This window comes from Propithecus coquereli, unplaced genomic scaffold (genome assembly GCF_000956105.1).
Source record: "Propithecus coquereli isolate 6110/MARCELLA unplaced genomic scaffold, Pcoq_1.0 Scaffold89, whole genome shotgun sequence".
NCBI classification, from domain to species: Eukaryota; Metazoa; Chordata; class Mammalia; order Primates; family Indriidae; genus Propithecus; species Propithecus coquereli.
This window is the reverse complement of record NW_012155173.1, coordinates 7,653,275-7,673,669: the sequence shown is the minus strand read 5'-3', so window position 1 is coordinate 7,673,669 and position 20,395 is coordinate 7,653,275. Positions and strand designations below refer to the sequence as shown.

General features: G+C 42.1%; 1 protein-coding gene across 1 annotated transcript in view; it reads left to right on the top strand.

The window, feature by feature from the left end:
* Nucleotides 1-20,395, top strand: part of PAPPA (pregnancy-associated plasma protein A, pappalysin 1) — a 250,111-nt gene that overhangs the window by 137,433 nt on the left and 92,283 nt on the right. Inside the window, exon 11 of the mRNA XM_012664387.1 lies at nucleotides 10,542-10,735. Within this exon, the coding sequence (XP_012519841.1) occupies nucleotides 10,542-10,735 (194 nt within the window). The remainder of the gene's footprint in view (nucleotides 1-10,541; nucleotides 10,736-20,395) is intronic.

Sequence of the window (20,395 nt, the reverse complement as noted above, 5' to 3'; positions counted from 1 at the left end):
ATAGAATTGGATGTTTCCCTCTAATATGTGCTTGAGTTTATATAATGACCTCATTTTACTTAATATTTTCATAAAAATCTTTAGCATGATCTATTAAAACAGATTCAAAGCAGGTTTGATACATCTTCAATACAATCAATGACAGAAATTCAAAAGCTCCAAAAAAAGTTTGTTAATTTATCACTTACTGAGCACCTGCTATGAGACTGATACTATTCTAAGTATTAGGGATATAAATATAAGTAAGACTGGGGCCAATTCACAAATATCTCAGAATCCAAGCTGTACATAATCATTCATTCATTTATTCACTTATTGCCTTATTCTTAAACATCAGTAACATAATATGGCCAGGCTATTTTCTTGATCTTAAAGAAAATGATGCACTTTAAAATTTGCTTCTGTGAAACTTACATCACATGGGAGCAGGTAAAAATAATAAATAAAAATTTATTTTAGATAGCGAATAACTGTGAAGGAAATAAAACAAGATGGCATGCTACTCCCTAATGGGGATGGAGGAATAGAATGTGAGCTTACTGCAGGTAGATAGGGTTGTCATTTAAGGAAGTAATATTTGAAATGACCCCGAAGTAATTAAAAGGCCATGAGAAAAGTCAGGAAAAAAGTATTCCAGGGAATGTAGCTATCAGGTTCAAGTTCCTGGAGCAATATCAAGTTTCGCTTAAGAACTAGATACTTGTTGAATGGGTAGATGTCTGTCTGGTTGAGTAAATGAATGAATGAACGAATGGAAGGTAGTGAGCAAGGGGGATAGTAGTACAAATTGGAAGGAAAAAGCAGGGACCTGTAGGTCGTGATACCAAGTTTAGAGTTTGCTCCACATAAGATGGGAAGCCATTGAGGAGTTTTAAGTGAGGAGGGTGGCATGGTGTAGTTTATATTTTTAGAAGAGCACTATAACTGTGCTCTGAAAAAAGGATTATTGCGAAACAGATGTAGAAGAAACAGACAGACTAGTTAAATGAGCATTGCCATAGTTCTGGTGGCTTGGTAGTATGGTAGTGGTGGAGGAAAGTGGATCTATTTGGAATGTCCTGGGAGAAAATAGCCTACAGGATATACTGATAGATTTTGTGTGGTGTTGACAGGTGGGCTGAAAAAACTGGGAGAGATGACTGGGAAGGTTTTGGTTTGATCATTGTTGGGCAATGGTGGTGGAATCATTTGCTCAGATGGAGGGAAAGGGAATGTGGGGAGAAATCAACATTTTTGTTTTAGACACATTGAACATGTGATGACTTTAAATGCATTGATATTTATTAGAGATGTCATTGTAAGCAGTTGGGACTCAGAGAAGAGGTCATATCTGAAGCCATGAATGTTCAAGTCATCAACACAGTGATGTTTTACAATTTTTATTTACAAACTGGGACTGGATTAGAGAATGTAAGATAGAGAAGGAAAGGAGGCCCCAGACCTAACACTTAAGTTTGGCAGCATTTAGTGTAGAGTTAGGAAAGAGAAGACAGTACATGGGTCTATGCAGGAGGAGCCAGAAGGTACTAGGATGACCCTTTGTCATGGACTCTACGAGAGAGGGTACTTGGAGAAAAGAGGAGTGGGTTACTTCTTCATATGCTTCAAGGAAGTCTAGCAAGATGAGGATTTTGCTGTATGGTTAGTTTTGGCAACATTGAGGTCAATGATGACCTTAATGAGACTGATTTTGGTGGAGTGGTGAGTACAGAAGCTAGACTGGAACAAACTGAACAGTGATGTATAGGGGAGAAAGAGGAGAACGTTAAGTCTAGATAACTCAATACCTTTTACTCTAAATCATAGAAAGAGAAATGTGAGGTAAGAGAAGAGTATCCTAGAGATGTAGAATGAAGGGAAGTTATAATTTTTTAAATTTAAAAACAAATTAAATTTCTTTCAATTTTAAATTTTTAGATGGGCTATATCATACTTTGCTTATTTGGAAGAAGAAAATAATGATGCAGGAAATAGAGGGAACTGTTTTGTGTGGGACAAGCAGTGAACACACGAGCGACAGATGAGATGTCATGAAGCTGAAGAGGCTAGAATTAATTCTTAATGGGAGACTCAAAGGCAGGGAACAGCCTTTTGGGCTAAGGAAATAAGGGCACATACTCTGAAGTATGAGTCCTGGGAAAGGACTGTATGCATTTGAGGTTAGAGATGTGGTTGGTACTAGGAACAAATAGGAAAGTTGGAGCTAGTCTACAAAAGGACTTGAAAGCTAGGTGGGGAAGTTAGAATTTTGTAGGAGTCCATCAAATATTTCAAACATGATAAGATTTATATTTTAGATGAATCACTTGCAAGCTGCTTTGTGAGGAAGGATTGAAATGGGGAAGACCCAAAGCTAGTTATGAGAGTGTCTAAAGAACTAAATAGATGGGGGATGAGGTGGTGCTGTGGATGTTCTCCATAATGGACTTGAGTGCAGAGTTAGTGTGACAATGTGGGACAACCTCCAGGGACACTCTTCTTCTTTAGTGCTTTCAGTTTGTTAGATGATGTCTGCCTGGTTGTCACAGTGAAACACAGGGAGGAATTTCTGGCCTGTGTTGGTATGTGAGCAACCCTTGAAGAAACCAGAAACCAACTTCAGCTTCTCAGATTCAGTAGACCTAATCGGCATCTGAAGGTTGTTAGCAGATTCATGGTTCTTTAGGAGTCCTTCATCACCCTCGTCTTTTGTATTCTGGGCAGGCTGATCTGGTTGAGGAGGTTAAGGACAAACCCTGGTTTGAATAGAATTAAATGAGGTCAGCAATGTGAGGTTGACACGAAGCCTTTGAAAGACAAGCTATATAAAGTCACGATATTTCTGTTCCAGAGGAAGCTTATGCCAATAGAGCCACCTCCGAGCCCCCACCCAAGCTTCCCCTTTGTAAACCATCAGGGGGTCAGGCACTCCTATTCCCCTTGTTCCAAGAAGCTAATATTTGGATACAAAGATTGTGTTTTGTGGGTTTTTTTTCGTCTTTTTGTCATTGTTTGGACGAATTATGTGGCATGAAGCTTGTTGTTATTGGACCAATCCCTAAACAAAGAGTTGAACTTAAAAAATACTATTTTTTATTGGTCTTTAAAACATTTTTTAAAAGTAACTATTGGATTAAAAGAGAATATCATAATGTCAATCACTATTCTCTTAGCTGGAAATAGAAACAGATGCTAATTTCTCAAAAGCTGACCCATATTCATAAAGGAGAAGTTTAGAAAGGCAGTAAAATCTACCCATCCTTTGGAAGGTAGCCCATCTCGTGTGCGCGCAAATTCTTTGCTTCCTCCTCAAGCCCTAAATCAAACCATCTCCTATGACTGAGAACTCTCATATGCCTGTCTGCAGGTAGTTTTTCATTTGTTCATTTGTTTGTTATTTGTTTGTTTGTCCTCAATGGGCTGTGAACTTGGTAACCCCAAGAGCTTCTCAGACTAGTCATATTTAGCCCATACCAGTGGATATTATGAAAAGTGAAATCAGAGATTTCCAAAAGTAATACTGAAACTTGCTTAAGGGTAATAGACTACTTTGTTCCCAGAATCATATATTGAAATTCAGATCTGATGAGATAGCATGGTGCAGTGGATTGGGCTTTGTGTTTCAAGTATTAATTCTGCTGGAAATTTTCTTTAAAGAGTTCAGCAAATCTCTTCAACCTTATGAACCTCAATTTCCCCATAGGTAAAATGAAATAATTGCTTTCAGCTCCATGGCCACCATCATCATTATCATAGACCATTTATGGACTACCTGTTATGTACTAAGTGCTGTGACTGCATTTACCACTAGATGTGTCCATGGAGGAAGAAGTGATGGATGTTTTTATTTACAACTTGATGCCTACAGTTTACCATAGTCCCTGGCCCATAGAAACAACTAAGTAAATATTTTTGTTTATTATATGTTTACTGTCATTATTCAGTGATTTGAGCATCATAAAAATTCAGTCTTTCAACCATTATTCAGATGAGGAAACCCAGGCTCAGAAATTCTAAGGAATTTGCCCAAAATCACTTAAATATTAATAATAAATGGCACATCTGCTAAACAAAGTCAAATCTTACACCTCATTGCCTCTAAGAGTATAAAATTATGGTACAAAATGACTTTCCTGCTCAGAAAAATCTTCAGTCTCCCCATTCCTAAAGGATAAAATTCAAATTTCTTAACATAGCATTGAATTTTTTTTTAATCTGGCCTCAAATCAGTTTTTTTAATTTATTAATTCCAGGATCCACTATACTCCTTTACTCAAGTATTGGTTGAGGCTCACCCTTCACTTGTACCACTCTCTCTCTCTAAACGATCAAATTCTTTTCATCCTTCAAAATGCTTATCCCAAACCATTTTCTCAAGGATGCCTTCCCCCATTTTTCTAAGAAATATTGTTAGGGATAGGGGTGATACTGAATCATCAATGTATTCCAAGCACCGGCACAGACAATGAACAGTTGATTAGTAAATATTAATTAAATGAACTGGTCACCTTTCCAGTTCCCATCTAATGATTAGAAGCTATTTTAGCTGGGGATAATAACAGCCCTGAGTCCTAAATTCTCCAGAAAGTTTTGATACATCTTTTCTGTTGCTCATTCATTGCTAAAATAATTGCAAATGAATTGCTGGGTTCTTAATCCCAGCCAGACATCATAGAAATGTTTGAGAGAGAATCCCTGACTGTGCTGGAAGAAATCTGGGAATCATGAGAACACAGAGGAAAGACACTTAAGCCAGCTAGGGTAGGAGTCAGGGAAAGGGGATAAATAATAGAGAAGATTGCTAAGGAGACACCTTAGCTGAATCTTGAAAAACCAGTGGGAATTAGAAAAGCTACAACTGGAAAACACATTTCAAGCAGAGAAAAACAACTCTTGTGAGGGCAAATGAAATGAAATAGTCGGTTTGGAAAAGTGCAGGAAAAGGACAGTTTGTGAGGAGTCTTGTATGCCAAGCCAAGGAAAATTATCTTCTTCTGTAAGCGGCGGGGATCTATCAAAGGATTATGTGCAAAGAGGGGACATGGTAAAATTTGTATTTTGAGTAGAAGACTCATAGCCAAAATGCCCTAAATTAACCCACTATTCTGAAGAATACACATGCTCTCAGGTCTTGTTTGAAGAACACATTGGCTTAAGTTAGTTTTTACAGTAACTAGTAACTTATGACTATATGTTCAAGATCCTTAACTGGTGAGAGTCAATGTGAAAACAAGATTCGTTGTGGAAATCATCCCTAGGATCTTGTACCGAGGAGACATGAGTAATTTAAGTTCCTCCTCCCTTTCCAGCTATGAGCTCTTTAGCTATTTCTTTCACTCGTTCACCTGAGTGATGTCAGTGATGTCATAAATCACCAAAATTTCTAATCCAGCTAAGATAATTAGTATGTGCCAGTTGTGTTAAAATCATTCCAATGTAAGTCATAATATTCTTAAGTTTTTTCTTTTTTGTTTGTTTACTTGCTTCCTTGCCATTTATATTGAAAATAGCTCATGCATCCTTTTTAATCATTTCTATCCTTCAAGATACCTTAGGATCTGGAGCTGGGTAGAGAAAAGTAGAATCTCTAATTAAGAAGACTTCTCCTCCAACCCCTACCTCAACCCAGTATCATCATGGTTAGGAATAGACCCTGTGTCTTCAAGACCGATTTTACTTTCCCATCTCTTAGTCTATTATGCTTTTTGATCATACCCAGCCCCTTACTGAGGAAGTATAAAATGTAATTTTGTTTTCATTTTATAGATGGCAAAATTGAAGGATGAGGAGGTGAAATACCACGTCCAAGATTGAGCAATAATTAGCGGCAGATCAGGAGCTTGAATCCTGGGTTTCTGACTTCAAGGATAAGAACTCTTGCCGGGCACGGTGGCTCACGCCTGTAATCCTAGCTCTCTGGGAGGCCGAGGCAGGCAGATTGTCTGAGCTCAGGAGTTTAAAACCAGCCTGAGCAAGAGTGAGACCCTGTCTCTACCAAAAATAGAAAGAAATTAATTGGACAGCTAAAAATATATAGAAAAAATTAGCCGGGCATGGTGGCGCATGCCTGTAGTCCCAGCTGCTTGGGAGGCTGAGGCAGAAGGATTGCTTGAGCCCAGGAGTTTGAGGTTGCTGTGAGCTAGGCTGACGCCACGACACTCACTCCAACCGGGGCAACAAAGTGAGACTCTGTCTCAAAAAAAAAAAAAAAAAAAAGGATAAGAACTCTTAACAATAGCTCTTACCCCAGCCTTTGCTCATACTTTAGGGTAAACCCGTCTCATTTCCCTAAGACTTGACCTTCCAAGCTTCCCAATGGGGATAACAATCTCTGCTTATCTCAAATAGTGTCCTTCAGACATGCCGTAGGAATCTAGGGGCAGGGCATTTCATCTGGATGCTCCAGACAGATGAAAATTGAAAGTCATTTGTGGGGACAGTGGCATCAGCCGTGTCTTTCCACTTCCAGAAAGTCTGTCTGCCTCAGGCTCTTGAAGCTGAGCTCATTTCTTCCAAAAGGAAAAGAAAGTTTCTGGCCTACGAAAGCCCAGCTGGGGAAGACAGACTTTGCTAACACCACCCCACCCATATCAAGTCTCCTAGGTGGACAGAGCAGATTTCTAAATGTGTCACCACATGAAAGGGAATGGATCTGAAATGAGGAATTCCCTCCTGCTAGGGGAAGATGAGGTGGGATGGAGAAATCAGAAAGCCCAGGGCACTCCCCACGCATGCCAGTCACCGCCAGTATCTCAGCTGTTTCTCCTTCACCCTGACACATAATCTACAGAAAATTTTCAAGGGGTACAGAGTCTAAACTATGTTTGGACAAAAGTGTGTACATCAGGGATGCCAAATTTTAGTGACTCACCCATTCAACAAATATTCGTTGAAAGTCTATTAGATTTTCAGGATGTGTTTGCGTATGTATTTAGGTGCATGCGTGTGTGTGCACGTGCATGTATAAAATTTTCACAACACCCCTCCCAGTTAAATGTATTAATTACATTTATAATGTATAATGTCACCTAGCTACTACATGGAAGCCAGGGTGACAGGGTGACAATTTGACTTTGGTATGGACTTCAAACTCTTCACTCAGTGCCCGGCATACAGCATTCAGGGAGCACCAAGTAAATTGATGTAATGAAAACAAGAAGGCCAGTTTTGTTTTATTGTTTTGTTGTTGCTGTCTTTGTTTTTCCTGGCCACACATTTGTATTCCATTCCTCACTCTGTTCTCTTCAGTGCTTGGGGCAGAGGGAGTCGAGAGGGAGAGAGAATTCCCTAGATGCAGACTGGCAGATGTAGCTGGCGGGCCCCCGGGACACCAGTAGCAACAGAAACTGAATAGCAGAGTCCAAGGATGTTATTTTAAAAAGGGACTCACAAGAGCTTTGTCAGCAGAATCTTGGAGAAGAAACCAGGCATCTCCATAGCCCCCTTTCTCTTGCTTTCTCACACCATTTCTTTTCTGTCTTTTAACTCTTCCTCTGCCTACCTATTTATCATCTGTCTACCTACCTACGTACCTATTTACCTACCTCTGTCTTTCCTTCATTCTAAGGCTCTGCTGATTCCAAGCAGACAGATTTACTGTGGTCTTAAACATAATCAGGAAGGAATTAACCTTCATGAGAACACAACCCTAGCCCCAATTCCTGCCACTCTGAGAGCTTCTTTTGTTTTTTGTTTTCCTAAGGAAGTGAATTATGTCATCTTAGAAAATAAATCTTATTATAATCTTACCCGATTTGTCTTTGTATTAGAGGAGGAGAGAGTGGTGCCAAGAGTCAGGCAACCCCATGATTTTGTTCCCTAGAGGTTGTGTTTTCATCATTCTAGAGATACTGCGTGTAGGGGGAAGATTTCTCTGCTTGCTGTAAAAAGGCAACCTCTTGCTCTGCTACCAACTGTCTCTGTGATGGGGATTCAGAGGGCTTCCTCCTCTAGCTCCCCGTTTTCCATTAGATACAATCAGTGAAGGGGCTGGCTTTGCACACCTCGTCTTATGCAATCACTGCTACAACGCTGGGTAAAGATTATTATCTCCATTTTTTTTTCAAATGAGAAAAATGAAGTTCAGAGAGGTTAGGTTATTTTATTTAAGTCCTGCTTATGTGTGGCAGACTTAGGATTTGGACATACCTTTGCCTAAAGTCAAAACACTTGCTCCTCACAGTCCCCTTTATTGGGTTTCTAAAGAGTAAAGTCTGGATGTCTGGCTGGTCATCCTTGAGTTGGGCCTCAGTTATATTTTATGTAAGTTGGCCACATCCACCAAGAGGTTGGAGCTACCGAGAAGTGCTGAGCCTGTATTCTTTTCGTGGTCGAACTGCCAGGCATGCTACTGGTCACTGGAGTCCTCAGCTGGCTTAAACCCATCCTTAAATAATTGAATTATAATGAATTGATTTATTCTGGCTCTTTTGACAGTATTTCACTATGTAAACTGTTTGCAGAAATAAACAAAGGATTTTGGAGCTTGGAAGGGGCTCAACATTCTGCTGCCCCTGAATTCAATGACTCCTTTTTCGGATAATCAGCATCGTAGAAATCCAAGTCTCATTTCTCCTTGACCTGGGGTCTTTCTAGCTAGGGGAATGTTGCCTGAAAGTGTTTCAAGTGAGTACTGATTTCACAAGCTGATTTAATTCAGCCACGTAGGAACAAATAGAACCCTTAGAAGAGGAGTATTTTTTTTCTCCACGATTATTTTAGAATCCACAAAGCACATTTATATTCATTTCCTGTGAGAGTTATATGGTTATCCTGAGAGGTTATCCTGGCTGGGACTATAATTTCTACATTATAGATGGGGAGCCAGAAGCTGAAAAGTGAAGCTAGTTGTGCAGTTATATAGCTAATATAAGGCACAGAAATTAAACTTTGGTCTTTGGCCCTGAATTCAGTGCCCTCTCTAGAACTCCACCCCATTCTTTTGGGGAAGGATATCCTAGATTAGGCAGGATCCTTAGGGCGACTACACATTCTGATTTGCCTGAGATATTCAGATTTTATCAGGATATGTACCTATTGCCTGGACATAATTGTTAATAGCACCACTAATCACTCTCAAATGCTCTAGTTTAGATGATAAATTATATAGCAACCCTAAGACACTGGATAGGGACCACATTTCAAGGGGCTTAGAATCTTTCAGAGGAGCTGCAACACGTAGACTTAATAGCAGCACAGTGTGAGAAGTGTTAAAGTGAAATTCTTTACAAAATAGGCACCCACACAGGAGGGGGTATTTAGCTTTGCTTAGAAAAGTCGGGAAAATAGCACAGAAGAGCTGACATTAGAGTTATTAAAAGATGGGCAGGATGATCTATTTTGGATGGCCACATCTAGGTTTCTTCTTGTATTGTTCTGTGTTGAAACATCAAGAAACATGCATAGGTCATACTTGCTTAGCTGGCACCCTGCTGCGGACCTTGTGCTTCTGTGATCCTTGTCCTTGCAGCTAAGTGAGAACCACTGCAGCCAGCTACAGCTTTAAATCGTGCCAACGGAAATGCTGGCTGTGGTTCGGATTATATGGGAGCTTCAGAATTCCCTTGGTCTTTAACTGAAACTTCAAAGGTATCTGACAAGCCCTCGAAAGCCCAGAGCACTGGACAGGAAGGGTTCTTGGAGTCCCAATAGTCTAACCCCCTTCTGTGTTCTGATTGAGCCCAGAGAGGGAAAGAGACTTGTCCAAAGCCACAGAGCACTTTAGTTTCAGAGCCAGGACTAAAGCCAGTTTCTCTTGGAGATCAGGTCCTTTTCTATGTAAAACTGAAATCCTCTTTGGAGTCAAATAAGCCCCAGTTTGCAGCGGGGAAGTTCTGTGGTGTCCAATAATGTACTCAGAGCCTGGAAAGTGAATGCTGGAATTGAAGGCCCAGATTTGGCGTTAACATGCTGGGTAACCTTGGGCAAGGTATTAAGACGTGGGGAAATCTACTTTCCTCATCTGGAAGATTGAAATGATGACACCTTCCGCACAAAGTTGTTGTGAGGCTCGCTTGGGGTAACAAGGCTGAAAGTGGTTGTGAACTTTTTCTTTGTACTGTGGCAAAAACACACAACATGAGCTCTCTACCTCCTTAGCATATTTTTAAGTGTATTGTACAGAGTTGTTCACTGTGAGTACAATGTACAGTGGATTTCTAGAACTTTTTTGTCTCATGTAATTCAATCTTTGTTCTCATCAAACACCAGCTCTCCATCTCCCCTCCCCCAAGACCCTAGCGACTACCATTTTGCTCTCTGTTTCTATGAGGAGTTTCTCAACTTTAGATACCTCATATGAGTGGAATCATGCAGTATTTGTCCTTGCATGGCTGGCTTAGTTCATTTGGCACAATGTCCTCCAGGTTCTTCCGTGTTGTTGCATATGACAGGATTTCCTTCTTTTTGTGGGCTGCGTAATATTCCATTGTGACTGACAATGATAGGCTTGACAGTGCTGATGGTTTTGGATGTCTGATTCTACATAGTCGCTCATGAAATCTGAGGCTGAAGAACAAATATCTATCTAATCTCTCCCCTTCTATGTCCATCACCTCCTACAGAGGAACCCAGCCGGTGCTATTTCCACGATGGTGATGGAGTATGTGAGGAGTTTGAACGAAAAACTAGCATTAAAGACTGTGGTGTCTACACGCCCCAGGGCTTCCTCGATCAATGGGCGTCCAATGCGTCAGTATCCCATCAAGACCAGCAATGCCCAGGCTGGGTCATCATCGGACAGCCAGCATCATCCCAGGTAAAATTCCAGCCACGTGCACCGTTTCCCACAGACACTCAGAATCTCTGCTATGCTTCTCACAGCTGCATGCCACAAAGGCAGTGTCATTGGATGTGGCCACTTGAGCATATCTTTAGCCAAATGCAACGTTAGGGCCTCACGAGTACCATGCGCAAAGGATTAGCTACAGAATGGTTAGGGCAGGGAACACGTAGTGGTGGTGACTGTCCTCCTAGTTCCCTACCTGTTATTACTCATATTTGGGGAAAGAAAGCCATTTTGGATATACCACTGGAATTCAAGGAGGTAAGAATGAATTCACTTTAAAAGTCCCACGTTTTTGGGGGGTGCCAAATTGTGTGCTCCCTGAATTAACAGTAACCCTACCATGATTTGCTATGTGGCCCTGGACTAGTTTCCCCATCTCTCTGGGCCCCATTTTTTTCCCCATCCTTAAAACAGAGAGTAGTTGAGTTTGGTGATCTCCAAGGATCTTCCCAATTCTGAGAAGCTGTGACTCATTCTGCAGTCCCCTACTGCACTATTTATGTGCCATGGTTCTTCCTCAGGAGACTGACAGCTTAGCTGAGGGAGCGAGAGTTTTGGGGCTGCCAGCACTTGTGTGATTCTAGGGATGGCCGTGCTGTCCCCAGAGCCCCCTTTCCAATTATCCTGCTGAGTGAGCACCTGCCTTCTTCCGAGACTCCCATTTCCCAGAGACATGACTCAGTGCTTGTGCCTGCCTTGCCTAGTGGCCATTTCTGAGACCAGCCTGCCTCCTGGCCTTGCAGATGAGCCATTGTTCCCAGACAGTCCTCTCCAATATTGCCTCCTTGATGCGGGTTCAGTGGGGTAGGCCTGGCTTCGAGATGAAAGAGAGATAAGACCTTTTCTGGAGCCCAGGGAGGAATCACTGGGTGAGGTGCAGAATAGCACCACCTCCTTTCTTAGTAAGAGCATTTATTTGATCATCTCTTGGTCCATTTTTTTCTTGTGGGGGGGTTTACATTATTAGATCCTTTATTCATTTGTGTTTATTTATTTATTTTTTGAGACGAGAGGTCTCGCTCTGTCACCTCGGCTAGAGTGCAGTGATGTCATCATAGCTCACAGCAACGTCAGACTCCTGAGCTCAAGTGATTCTCCTGCCTCAGCCTCCCGGGTAGCTGGAACTATAGACACACACCACCACACCCAGCAAACTTTTGAGAGATTTTTTGTAGAGACAAGGTCTTCCTCTCGCTCAGGCTGGTCTTGAACTCCTAGCCTCAAGCAATCCTCCCACCTCAGCCTCTCAAAGTGATAGGATTATTGGCCTGAGCCACTGTGCCTGGCGCATTGTGTTTATATTTGAATGCTGTGAGGTGAGGGGAAAGACATGGGAACAGAATGAATGAATGATGCATGCAGGAATGACTAAGGTTCATCCTCTCCCTGTGCCATCTCTGTCCTTGGTGACCTCATCTGTGTGGTTGCATTCATCACTCTGAACTCTAAGTGTCTGTTTGTGTGTCTGGCTTCCCCATCAGGCTATTAGCTCTTTGGGAACAGGTTTAAGTTGTATTCATCTTTGTCCCCTCATCTTCCATGTCCTGCTTCCAGAACAACAGGGCTGAGGCCAGCAATAGAACCCAATTCTTAAAAGTATTTAAAAGGTATCATTCAAACAAGAGCATTGTTAACACACTCGGATGCTCACAGGAACAAGAGTTGAAGTAGCAGCTGTGCTTAAAAATCACCCAAAGGTTATTGCTACTAATGTGAGAAAAGGAGAGAAAGAATGTTCCAGTCTCAGCATTTGAAAAGAGGTTTTCGTGGGGCAATTATTCCTATCTTGCAAGGTGGGGGCTGTCAGGAATTATGGGTGATTATCTTTTCCTAAACAAAAATCCAATTTAAAAAAAAATCATTATAAATACTAGCTCTTCTATCTACAAAGAGGAGATGAGGAAACAAAATCATCCTATTGAATTATTCATTGTAACCAATTTTATTTTAATGAAATCGACTAGGTTCCATTACTCTGGGCTTGGACATAATCTTTGTTACAAGGAGACTTCAGCTGTAACTAAATTTGCCGTAATGAGATCAGCTCACTGGAGAATACAGGGTCAGGGGAGGGGACACGTGTGCAGGCTGTGTGTAGGGCCAGGCAGCTTGCTGCAGAACAAAAGTCTCCCAAATTCCTCATGTGAAAGCAAACAGCTAGAAGTCGTTCACACACACAAATGCCCTTGCCACGCCACACAGGTGCACACGCATATGCACACACATGCACTCGCATTACATGTGCACGCGTGCACACTCACACACACAGCCTGCATAATTCAAGGAAAAGGCTTGTCCTGAAGTGCAAACATAGCTCCCTTCTGACGACAGAGAATGAGGAGGAAGTAGAACCATGCCCTTCATTACCTTGCACAGTGATTAGAGGAGACCGATAGTTAATTTTCACCCTGTCAGGGCCTCCAGTGAAGATGTTGATAGCTTGAAAGGAGGAGCTGGGAGGCTCTTAGAAATTGGGCTTAGGAATAAGGTGGGAAGATGTACCACATGCCCCTCATTTTCCCCCAACATGCTCGTACACTCTCCTTTTTCTTTTTCTCTCTCTCTTCCTCTCTCTCTCTCTCTCTCTCTCTCTCTCTCTCTCTCTCTCTCTCTCTCACACACACACACACACACACACACACACACACCCCAAAGTCATCTATGAATAGCCCCCGTAGAAGTGTAGGCTCAGAGAGCAAGTACTAAAGCAGATAGAAGAGGAACTAGTAGTTATCACGGTCCAACAGCCACTGTGCTGGACACATAGACACACCTTATAGCCAATCCCTTTGCCAGCCATCAAGGTAGGCGTTATCATCTACCCTGGAGAAGCTGAGAAGCACAGTGGCTTCCCCAGTAAGTCACACAGCCCATAAGGGGAGAATCTAGGATTTGGAGAATCTCATGGAAGAGGACATTGGGAGCTTGGGGACATGAGGTCATATCCAAAAGTTGGAAGTAACTGGATTCCTGCAAAACATCACCAGGAAACAGAAAGAGTCCTACATGGACAGATGTCTGTGTTGAGTGTCACCGTGCAGACCCCACAAGATACTTGACTCAGAGTCACTGCCCACACCTTCCGATTCAAGCTGCTCCCACTCCCTGCCAAGGTGGCCGTGTTCCGTGACGCCCTGGTATTGGCGAAGACACTCTGTCAACTTGGGGAACGGTGAAAGGACCAAGTCGTTCCCATTTTCTCTTTACCATCCAGTTTTGTCCCACTCTCTGCCTTTCCTTGATGCTGTAAAAATGATAAATGCAGGTGTTTATTGGGGTTATGTGCCTAGCTCTGTGCTAGAGCCTGTGGAAGAAACCAAAGAAGTGAAAGACCCAGCCTTTGACCTTGTCACCGTGCAGGACCGAGGAGTGAGAATTCCATTGAGGGGCGCAGCCTTAGCACAGTAGATCTGCAGATCTCTGTGACTACTGCGAAGAAGCAACACTTGCTGTGCTATACGGGTTGAAAATATTGATCGAAACTTCAGTTTTGGTTTCGGAGAAGCCTGCCGCTGCTAATGGTTTCCAGTCTCTCTGGTGCATTCTCCTCAGACAAGATTCCCAAATTTGGTTAGGGCAAAGCTAACCCTGAACATCGAGTCTCCTATCCAGACGTTATCAGAAGTATCAAAACTTTCTGGTTGTGCAAATTGGGCTGAACATCCTATCATAAGAGACATTCTTTGGATATTTTGGCCACGCACCTTCCTGGCCCAGCTGGAATCAAGAAGTTCCTGAGACAGAACAAAAATGGAAATGAACCGAAAAAATCAAGTTATCTCCCTTCTGGGAACCTCAGAACCTGGTTTAGTTTAAGAGCTTGCAAGGATCTCGTCTTGTTCTTATTTGGTCTCCATGTTTCACATTTCTCTAATGCTTTACACAGAAGGCTGCCAAAGTGAGATGTAGATATCCCTTCCTTCTGCCCCCAGCCCCGGCATTTCTTCCAAAGCCCCAAAGTCTGGTTCGCTCTACCCAAACAGGCACCGCCCTCCTTTGCAGTGGCCCTAGGAGGAAATGGATATACTATCTGGAATGTACAGCCCTCTCCTCAGGATTACAGACCTTCAGTCAACCAACCAATTTATTTGGTTAATCCTTTGAGGGTAAAACTTAGACTAAGCATTTCCAGGGCAGTCGTTTGAGGGCCAAAGTAAAGAAACCTTTCTAAGAATGAGAACTCTCCACAGTGGGGTGGAGTGCCTTGTGATATAGGAAGTTCCTCATCATGCAGCACTCAGGCTGGGCTGCCGATTGAATAGAAGATTTCTGCTTTAGAGGGCAGGTGAGACCTGGGCGTCTCTCTTTTCATTGTGATTGATTCTCTGACTTTATATTCCATGAACACATTATTGGGTATATCGGTTGTTTGCCGCTTCACTTTGAGTTGCTATTATTATTCCTCGGCACATCCATAATAGTTTGTGTCTCTAGTAAAATACAAATCATAGTATGTCCTGTGTTATAACAATTTATGTATTCATTTATTGATTCATTCGGTCAAACAGAAATATATTGGAGGCTGGGCGTGGTGGCTCACGCCTGCAATCCTGGCACTCTGCAAGGCCGAGGCAGGTGAATTGCTTGAGGTCAGGAGCTCAAGACCAGCCTGAGCAAGAGTGAGACTCGTCTCTACTAAAAAGAGAAAAATTAGCTGGGTCTGATGCCACGTGCCTGTAGTCATAGCTACTTGGAGGCTGAGACAGGAGGATCACTTGAGCCCAGGAGTTTGAGGTTACAATGAGCTGTGATGACGCCACTGTGCACTAGCCTGTAGTACAGAGTCTCGCTCTGTCTGTCTCTCTCTCTCACACAAACACACACACACACACAAACACACACACATATATATATGTCCTGTGCTGAGAAATGTGAGGGAGAGAGCATGGGCGTTAACGAGGTTAAAGGGAAATCACTCAGATCTGGCTTTGCCCTCTTAACTTCTAGTCTTACTTGGGAACCTTGCGTAAGTTACTCCACTGGGAACCTCGGTGTCTTCCTGTAGAAAGTGGGAATGATAAGATCTATCTGAACAAGGTAGATAACACCTATGTGATAGAGATTGAGTTTGCAGAGAAAACATTCAGTGCCAGGTTTTTCTACTTATTGGGCAGTACTAATAGATATGTTAATTTCCTGTCTTGTTCATGTTAGACTCCCCTCCACACCCCAGAACTGTCTGTAGGGACCCACACAGTACAGAACCTCAGTCAACATTTTGTTGAGTTAACTCTAATCATGTCAGCCAATGTTTGCTGCATACTCAGAACTGTAGCAGGCACTTTGAGAAACTCCAAAGAAGTGCTGGTTCTTTTGCTAGCCCTCCAAGAGCTTGCAATATCATCAGAGGGGTGTGTCCAACTAGAAATAGTAGCCAAAGACCCAAGAGTGTGAGATCTAGGGGAGTTTCCCTGAGGAAGAAACCACACTGCTATCAGCTTACTCAGCCAGCAGGGATGAGAGCCAGCATGTAGGATAGAAGAGTCCTTTGCCTATTTTCAGAAGGTCCTAGACAAATTTTAAAAATAACATTTACCAAGTTCTTCCAGGCTCTGCACCAAATTCCTTGAATTCTACTAAAGCAACTACAAAAATAGGAATCAATGTTCTCACTTTACACACAGATTAGGGCACTGAGGCTCCAAAAGCAGGGTGACTTGTTTCAATTCTCACCCTGTAAGGGGAAGAACCAAGATGCAGACCACTGTGTTCACAATAGAAATCCAGGTATGGGACCGGGCAGCTCAAGCCTGCTGCAATGACTGATGCTTGAGAACAAACTAGAAGAGCTAGTGTCTTTTGTACCTTTTCCTACATGGCATGCATTTAAGGAACACCAAGAAAGCGGGAGCACTCTCTCTCCAATACCCCAAATATCAACCCACTGTCTCTGCACTGCTGCCTAGATCTCCAGCTTTTTGGCATCCATTCAGTCAGTGCCCTCTCCAGAAAGCTTCTACACTGTGTGCATGGAAATAAGGGGAGAAATGTAGGAAGTGTTTTAAATTGCCAGCCCCTGCCAGTAAAAAAAGATTTCTTAGATTTGGAGATGGACGCATCATTATGGTTGGGGTATGGAAGAAAAGGAAGAAAAGCACAAAGAGGACAATGGGATGGAAGAGGGATCTTTGCTCAATTTACAGTTTTGTCACAAGCCATGTGCTATACACAGGAAACCTTGAAATGCCAGTAAAACAGAATCACGAGATGTGTGTGTTCTTGATGGCTGTCAAGGGACTAGATACCCACTGGGTTCTCTGGACATAAGGGTGAGAACTCTTTAAATGTGCACTTATGACACAGTGTGTCAGGGAGCACTCAGACAGGGGGACCCAGAGGAGGGAAGGGAGATATTTCCTGTGAAAGCGATTGCTAAGCTTCAACGACTAGAAGGATAACCTGAGGGATAGGACAGGGGTAGATGGAAGAGCTTGAGAGAGAGAGAGAGAGAGAGAGAGAGAGAGAGAGAGAGAGAGAGAGAAAGAGAGAGAGAGAATGAGGGAGGGGGGAGGCATGTCCAAGAAAACAAAACAATAAAAGACCAAAGACCAATAAGAAATAAAGTGGAAGTCAAGAGAGATGAGCTAGGAAAGGTGGTCAGAGACATCCTGTAGCTGCTTGGAATTTCACTTTACCCTGAGGGCAGTGAGGAACTTTTCTGAGTTTTTAAGCAAGGGGCTGACAGGGTCAGATGATCATTGAGAGAAGAGGAGTGACATTAGTCACACACCTCCTGTATGCCAGACCCTGCACTCAGGGTTTAAAGCACATTATTGTGCATATATTTTTTAGATTATTACATGTGAAAAGTCTGATTTCCTTAAGTACTAAGTTTGACAGTTGATATCTCTGACATTTCACTTTGACACTTCTTGTTTTATTTTTATTGTGAAGGTACATCCTCATTCTTTAAAATGCATGGCTTGGCTTGTGATTGTCTTTCAAAAATTTTTTTAGAGCAATTTTGTGAAACTCTAGATAAGTTAAAAATTAGTGTTATTTTTTAATATGAGTTCCTTCCTGGAACCAATGCTGCACAGACAGCTCGAAATATCAGTGAAGTGTTTGGGAAGGATGTGGCTAATGAACACATAGTACATCAATGGTTTGAGAAGTTCCATTCTGGTGATTTTAATCTTGAAAATGAGTCACGTGGGCAACCTGAGACCAAGCTGGATAATGATGAGCTGAAAGCTGTAGTGGAAGCAAATCCATCTCAACCTATGTGTGAATTAGCAACAAGGGTGTGACACTACTATTCCAACAATATTGGACCATTTGAAACAAATTGGCAAGGTAAAGAAGCCGGATAGATGAATTACATATGAATTAAATGAGTGCCAGCAGAGAAATAGTCTCAAAGCTTGCCTTTCTTTGCTGTCACAACATAAAAGCGAACAATTTCTATACCATATTGTTACGTGTGATGAAAAATGGATTCTTTTTGACAATTGCAAGCTTTTGGCACAATGGTTGGCTAAAGATGAAGTGCCAAAACACAGTCCAAAACCCAATATTCATCAAAAAAGCTAATGGTGTCTATTTAGTGGTCCAGCACTGGTATTATCCACTACAGCTTCATGAAACCTGGTCAGTCAATTACAGTGGAAGTCTATTGCAACCAGTTGGATGAAATGATGAGGATGCTTGCAATTAAGGAGCCTAGATTGGTCAATAGAGATAGGCCAATTCTCTTGCAAGACAACGCTTAACCACATGTTGCACAAACAATGCTGCTCAAACTACAGAAGCTGGACCTAGAAACTCTTTGTCATCCACTGTATTCACCAGACCTTGCACTAACTGACTACCACTTCCAGGCCTTGGACCACTTCTTGCAAGGAAAAATATTCAATTCTCAACAAGCTGTGGAAAATGTCTTTCGTGATTTCATCACCACTCACTCTCCAGGGTTCTTCTCTGCTGACATAAGCAAGCTACCATTAAGATGACAAAGCTGTGTCCATAGATAAGATGCAAACTTTGATTAATTGTACTGCTTCTTGTTTGAAGTATAATAAACTACACTTTTGATTCAAAATCGGATATTTCATATTTAACGACCTAAATATTTCACAGCAACCCTACTGAGAAATCTTACTCTCCCTGTCTGAAAATGAAGAAACCAGGGCTCAGGTTGCTGAACAGCCTTGCCAATGGCACGCTTCTTCTATTTTCTATTCTCACACCAGGCTGTGGTCTTATATTAAAACAGCATCTCTTGAAAACGATGCATTGATAAGCAATCTCCCCAGTGCTATTTAGATGACATTGTTTGCAAAGGGCAGGAAGAAATCCATACTGAACACCCATTTGGAAGGAGGAGAGGCAAAGGGAACACGCTGAAATGTTGGAGAAGATTCCAAGCAGTTTTCCCAAATACCCAAGAGATCTGCTTTCTCCTGGTGGTTTCTGAATAATTTTTCAAGAACACATGTGCAAGTCATCTAAGGAGACAGAACAGAAAGTACCATGGTCTATTTCATGCTGTCCCATTGATGTGGGGCACCCAAAAAATCCATCCAGAAGAGTAAAATCAGAGCCTGCGTCAGAAAGGAGCCCCCTGAATTGGTTGATATAACCACCCTGAAACTTGTCAGGGAGACCTTGGGCTGGGAGAGACTTTAAATCTACTGAACCTTATAGGATCCCAACAAAGGAATTTACCGGATTCTCCTCTTGGCCCTCTCTTCTCTCCAGCTTTCACTCCTTCACCCTTTCAATATCTATTCAAACCTGCAAAACTCTAGACACCGTAATCAGTCCTGAGATTCATTCTGAAAAACTTTGAGTGATGGGAGTTCTAAAGGAAATAAATGAGATGTTGGATCAAATTGACCTGGTTTCTAGGTCCAGTTCCAGGGTCCACCACTTACCAGCTGTGCAACTTTGGGAAGTCAGTTCTCTTTGACCCCACCCAATTTTTATCTGTAATATAGGAGCAATAAGAGCTACATGGCAGGTGTTTGTCACAGATGAGACAGTTGATCCAGAAATGTGGTTTTCCTTCTTGTAGCAACTGACAGATTTGTCAAGAAACACTTCTGTCTGCCTGTGACATTTTGTCAACTGAGGGACAAATCCAATTAGGAACAACATGTGGATTTTTTTTTTTTAAGAGAGTAGTCTTTTGGGCACAGAAATCTAAGCCAAGAGAGACTTTGAGAGTCTCTTGGTCTTACTTTACTTAATTAAGATTGGACTTTGCTTAAACAACTTCCCTGAACCTCTCCTCTGTTACAAAATGATCCTTGTATTCAGATTCAAAATTGATGGAATCTTACGAACCTACTTACCATGTCCAAAGCATCGTTTTCAGCAATGGGTTGACATTGAGACAAACAATGCAACCACTACCCTCAAGCAGTGTGTAGTGTCCCATGGAGGAAAGAAGACACCAAAATCGGTTCTTTTGTTAAGAAAAGACAAATATTGGCAAAGTGCTGTGATCCATGGACAAATGGAGTTAACGTAGAGGGATGTACTTTGAGGAGAAAGGGTGAGACTGAGTCAAGGGGGAGGTTATGTATGAAAATTGTTTTCTTTTCATTGTTTCATGGAGGAAGCATAAGCTTTATAGCCAGAAAGACCTGAATTCAACTCTATTCCTTATGAGCTGTGTGATGCCTG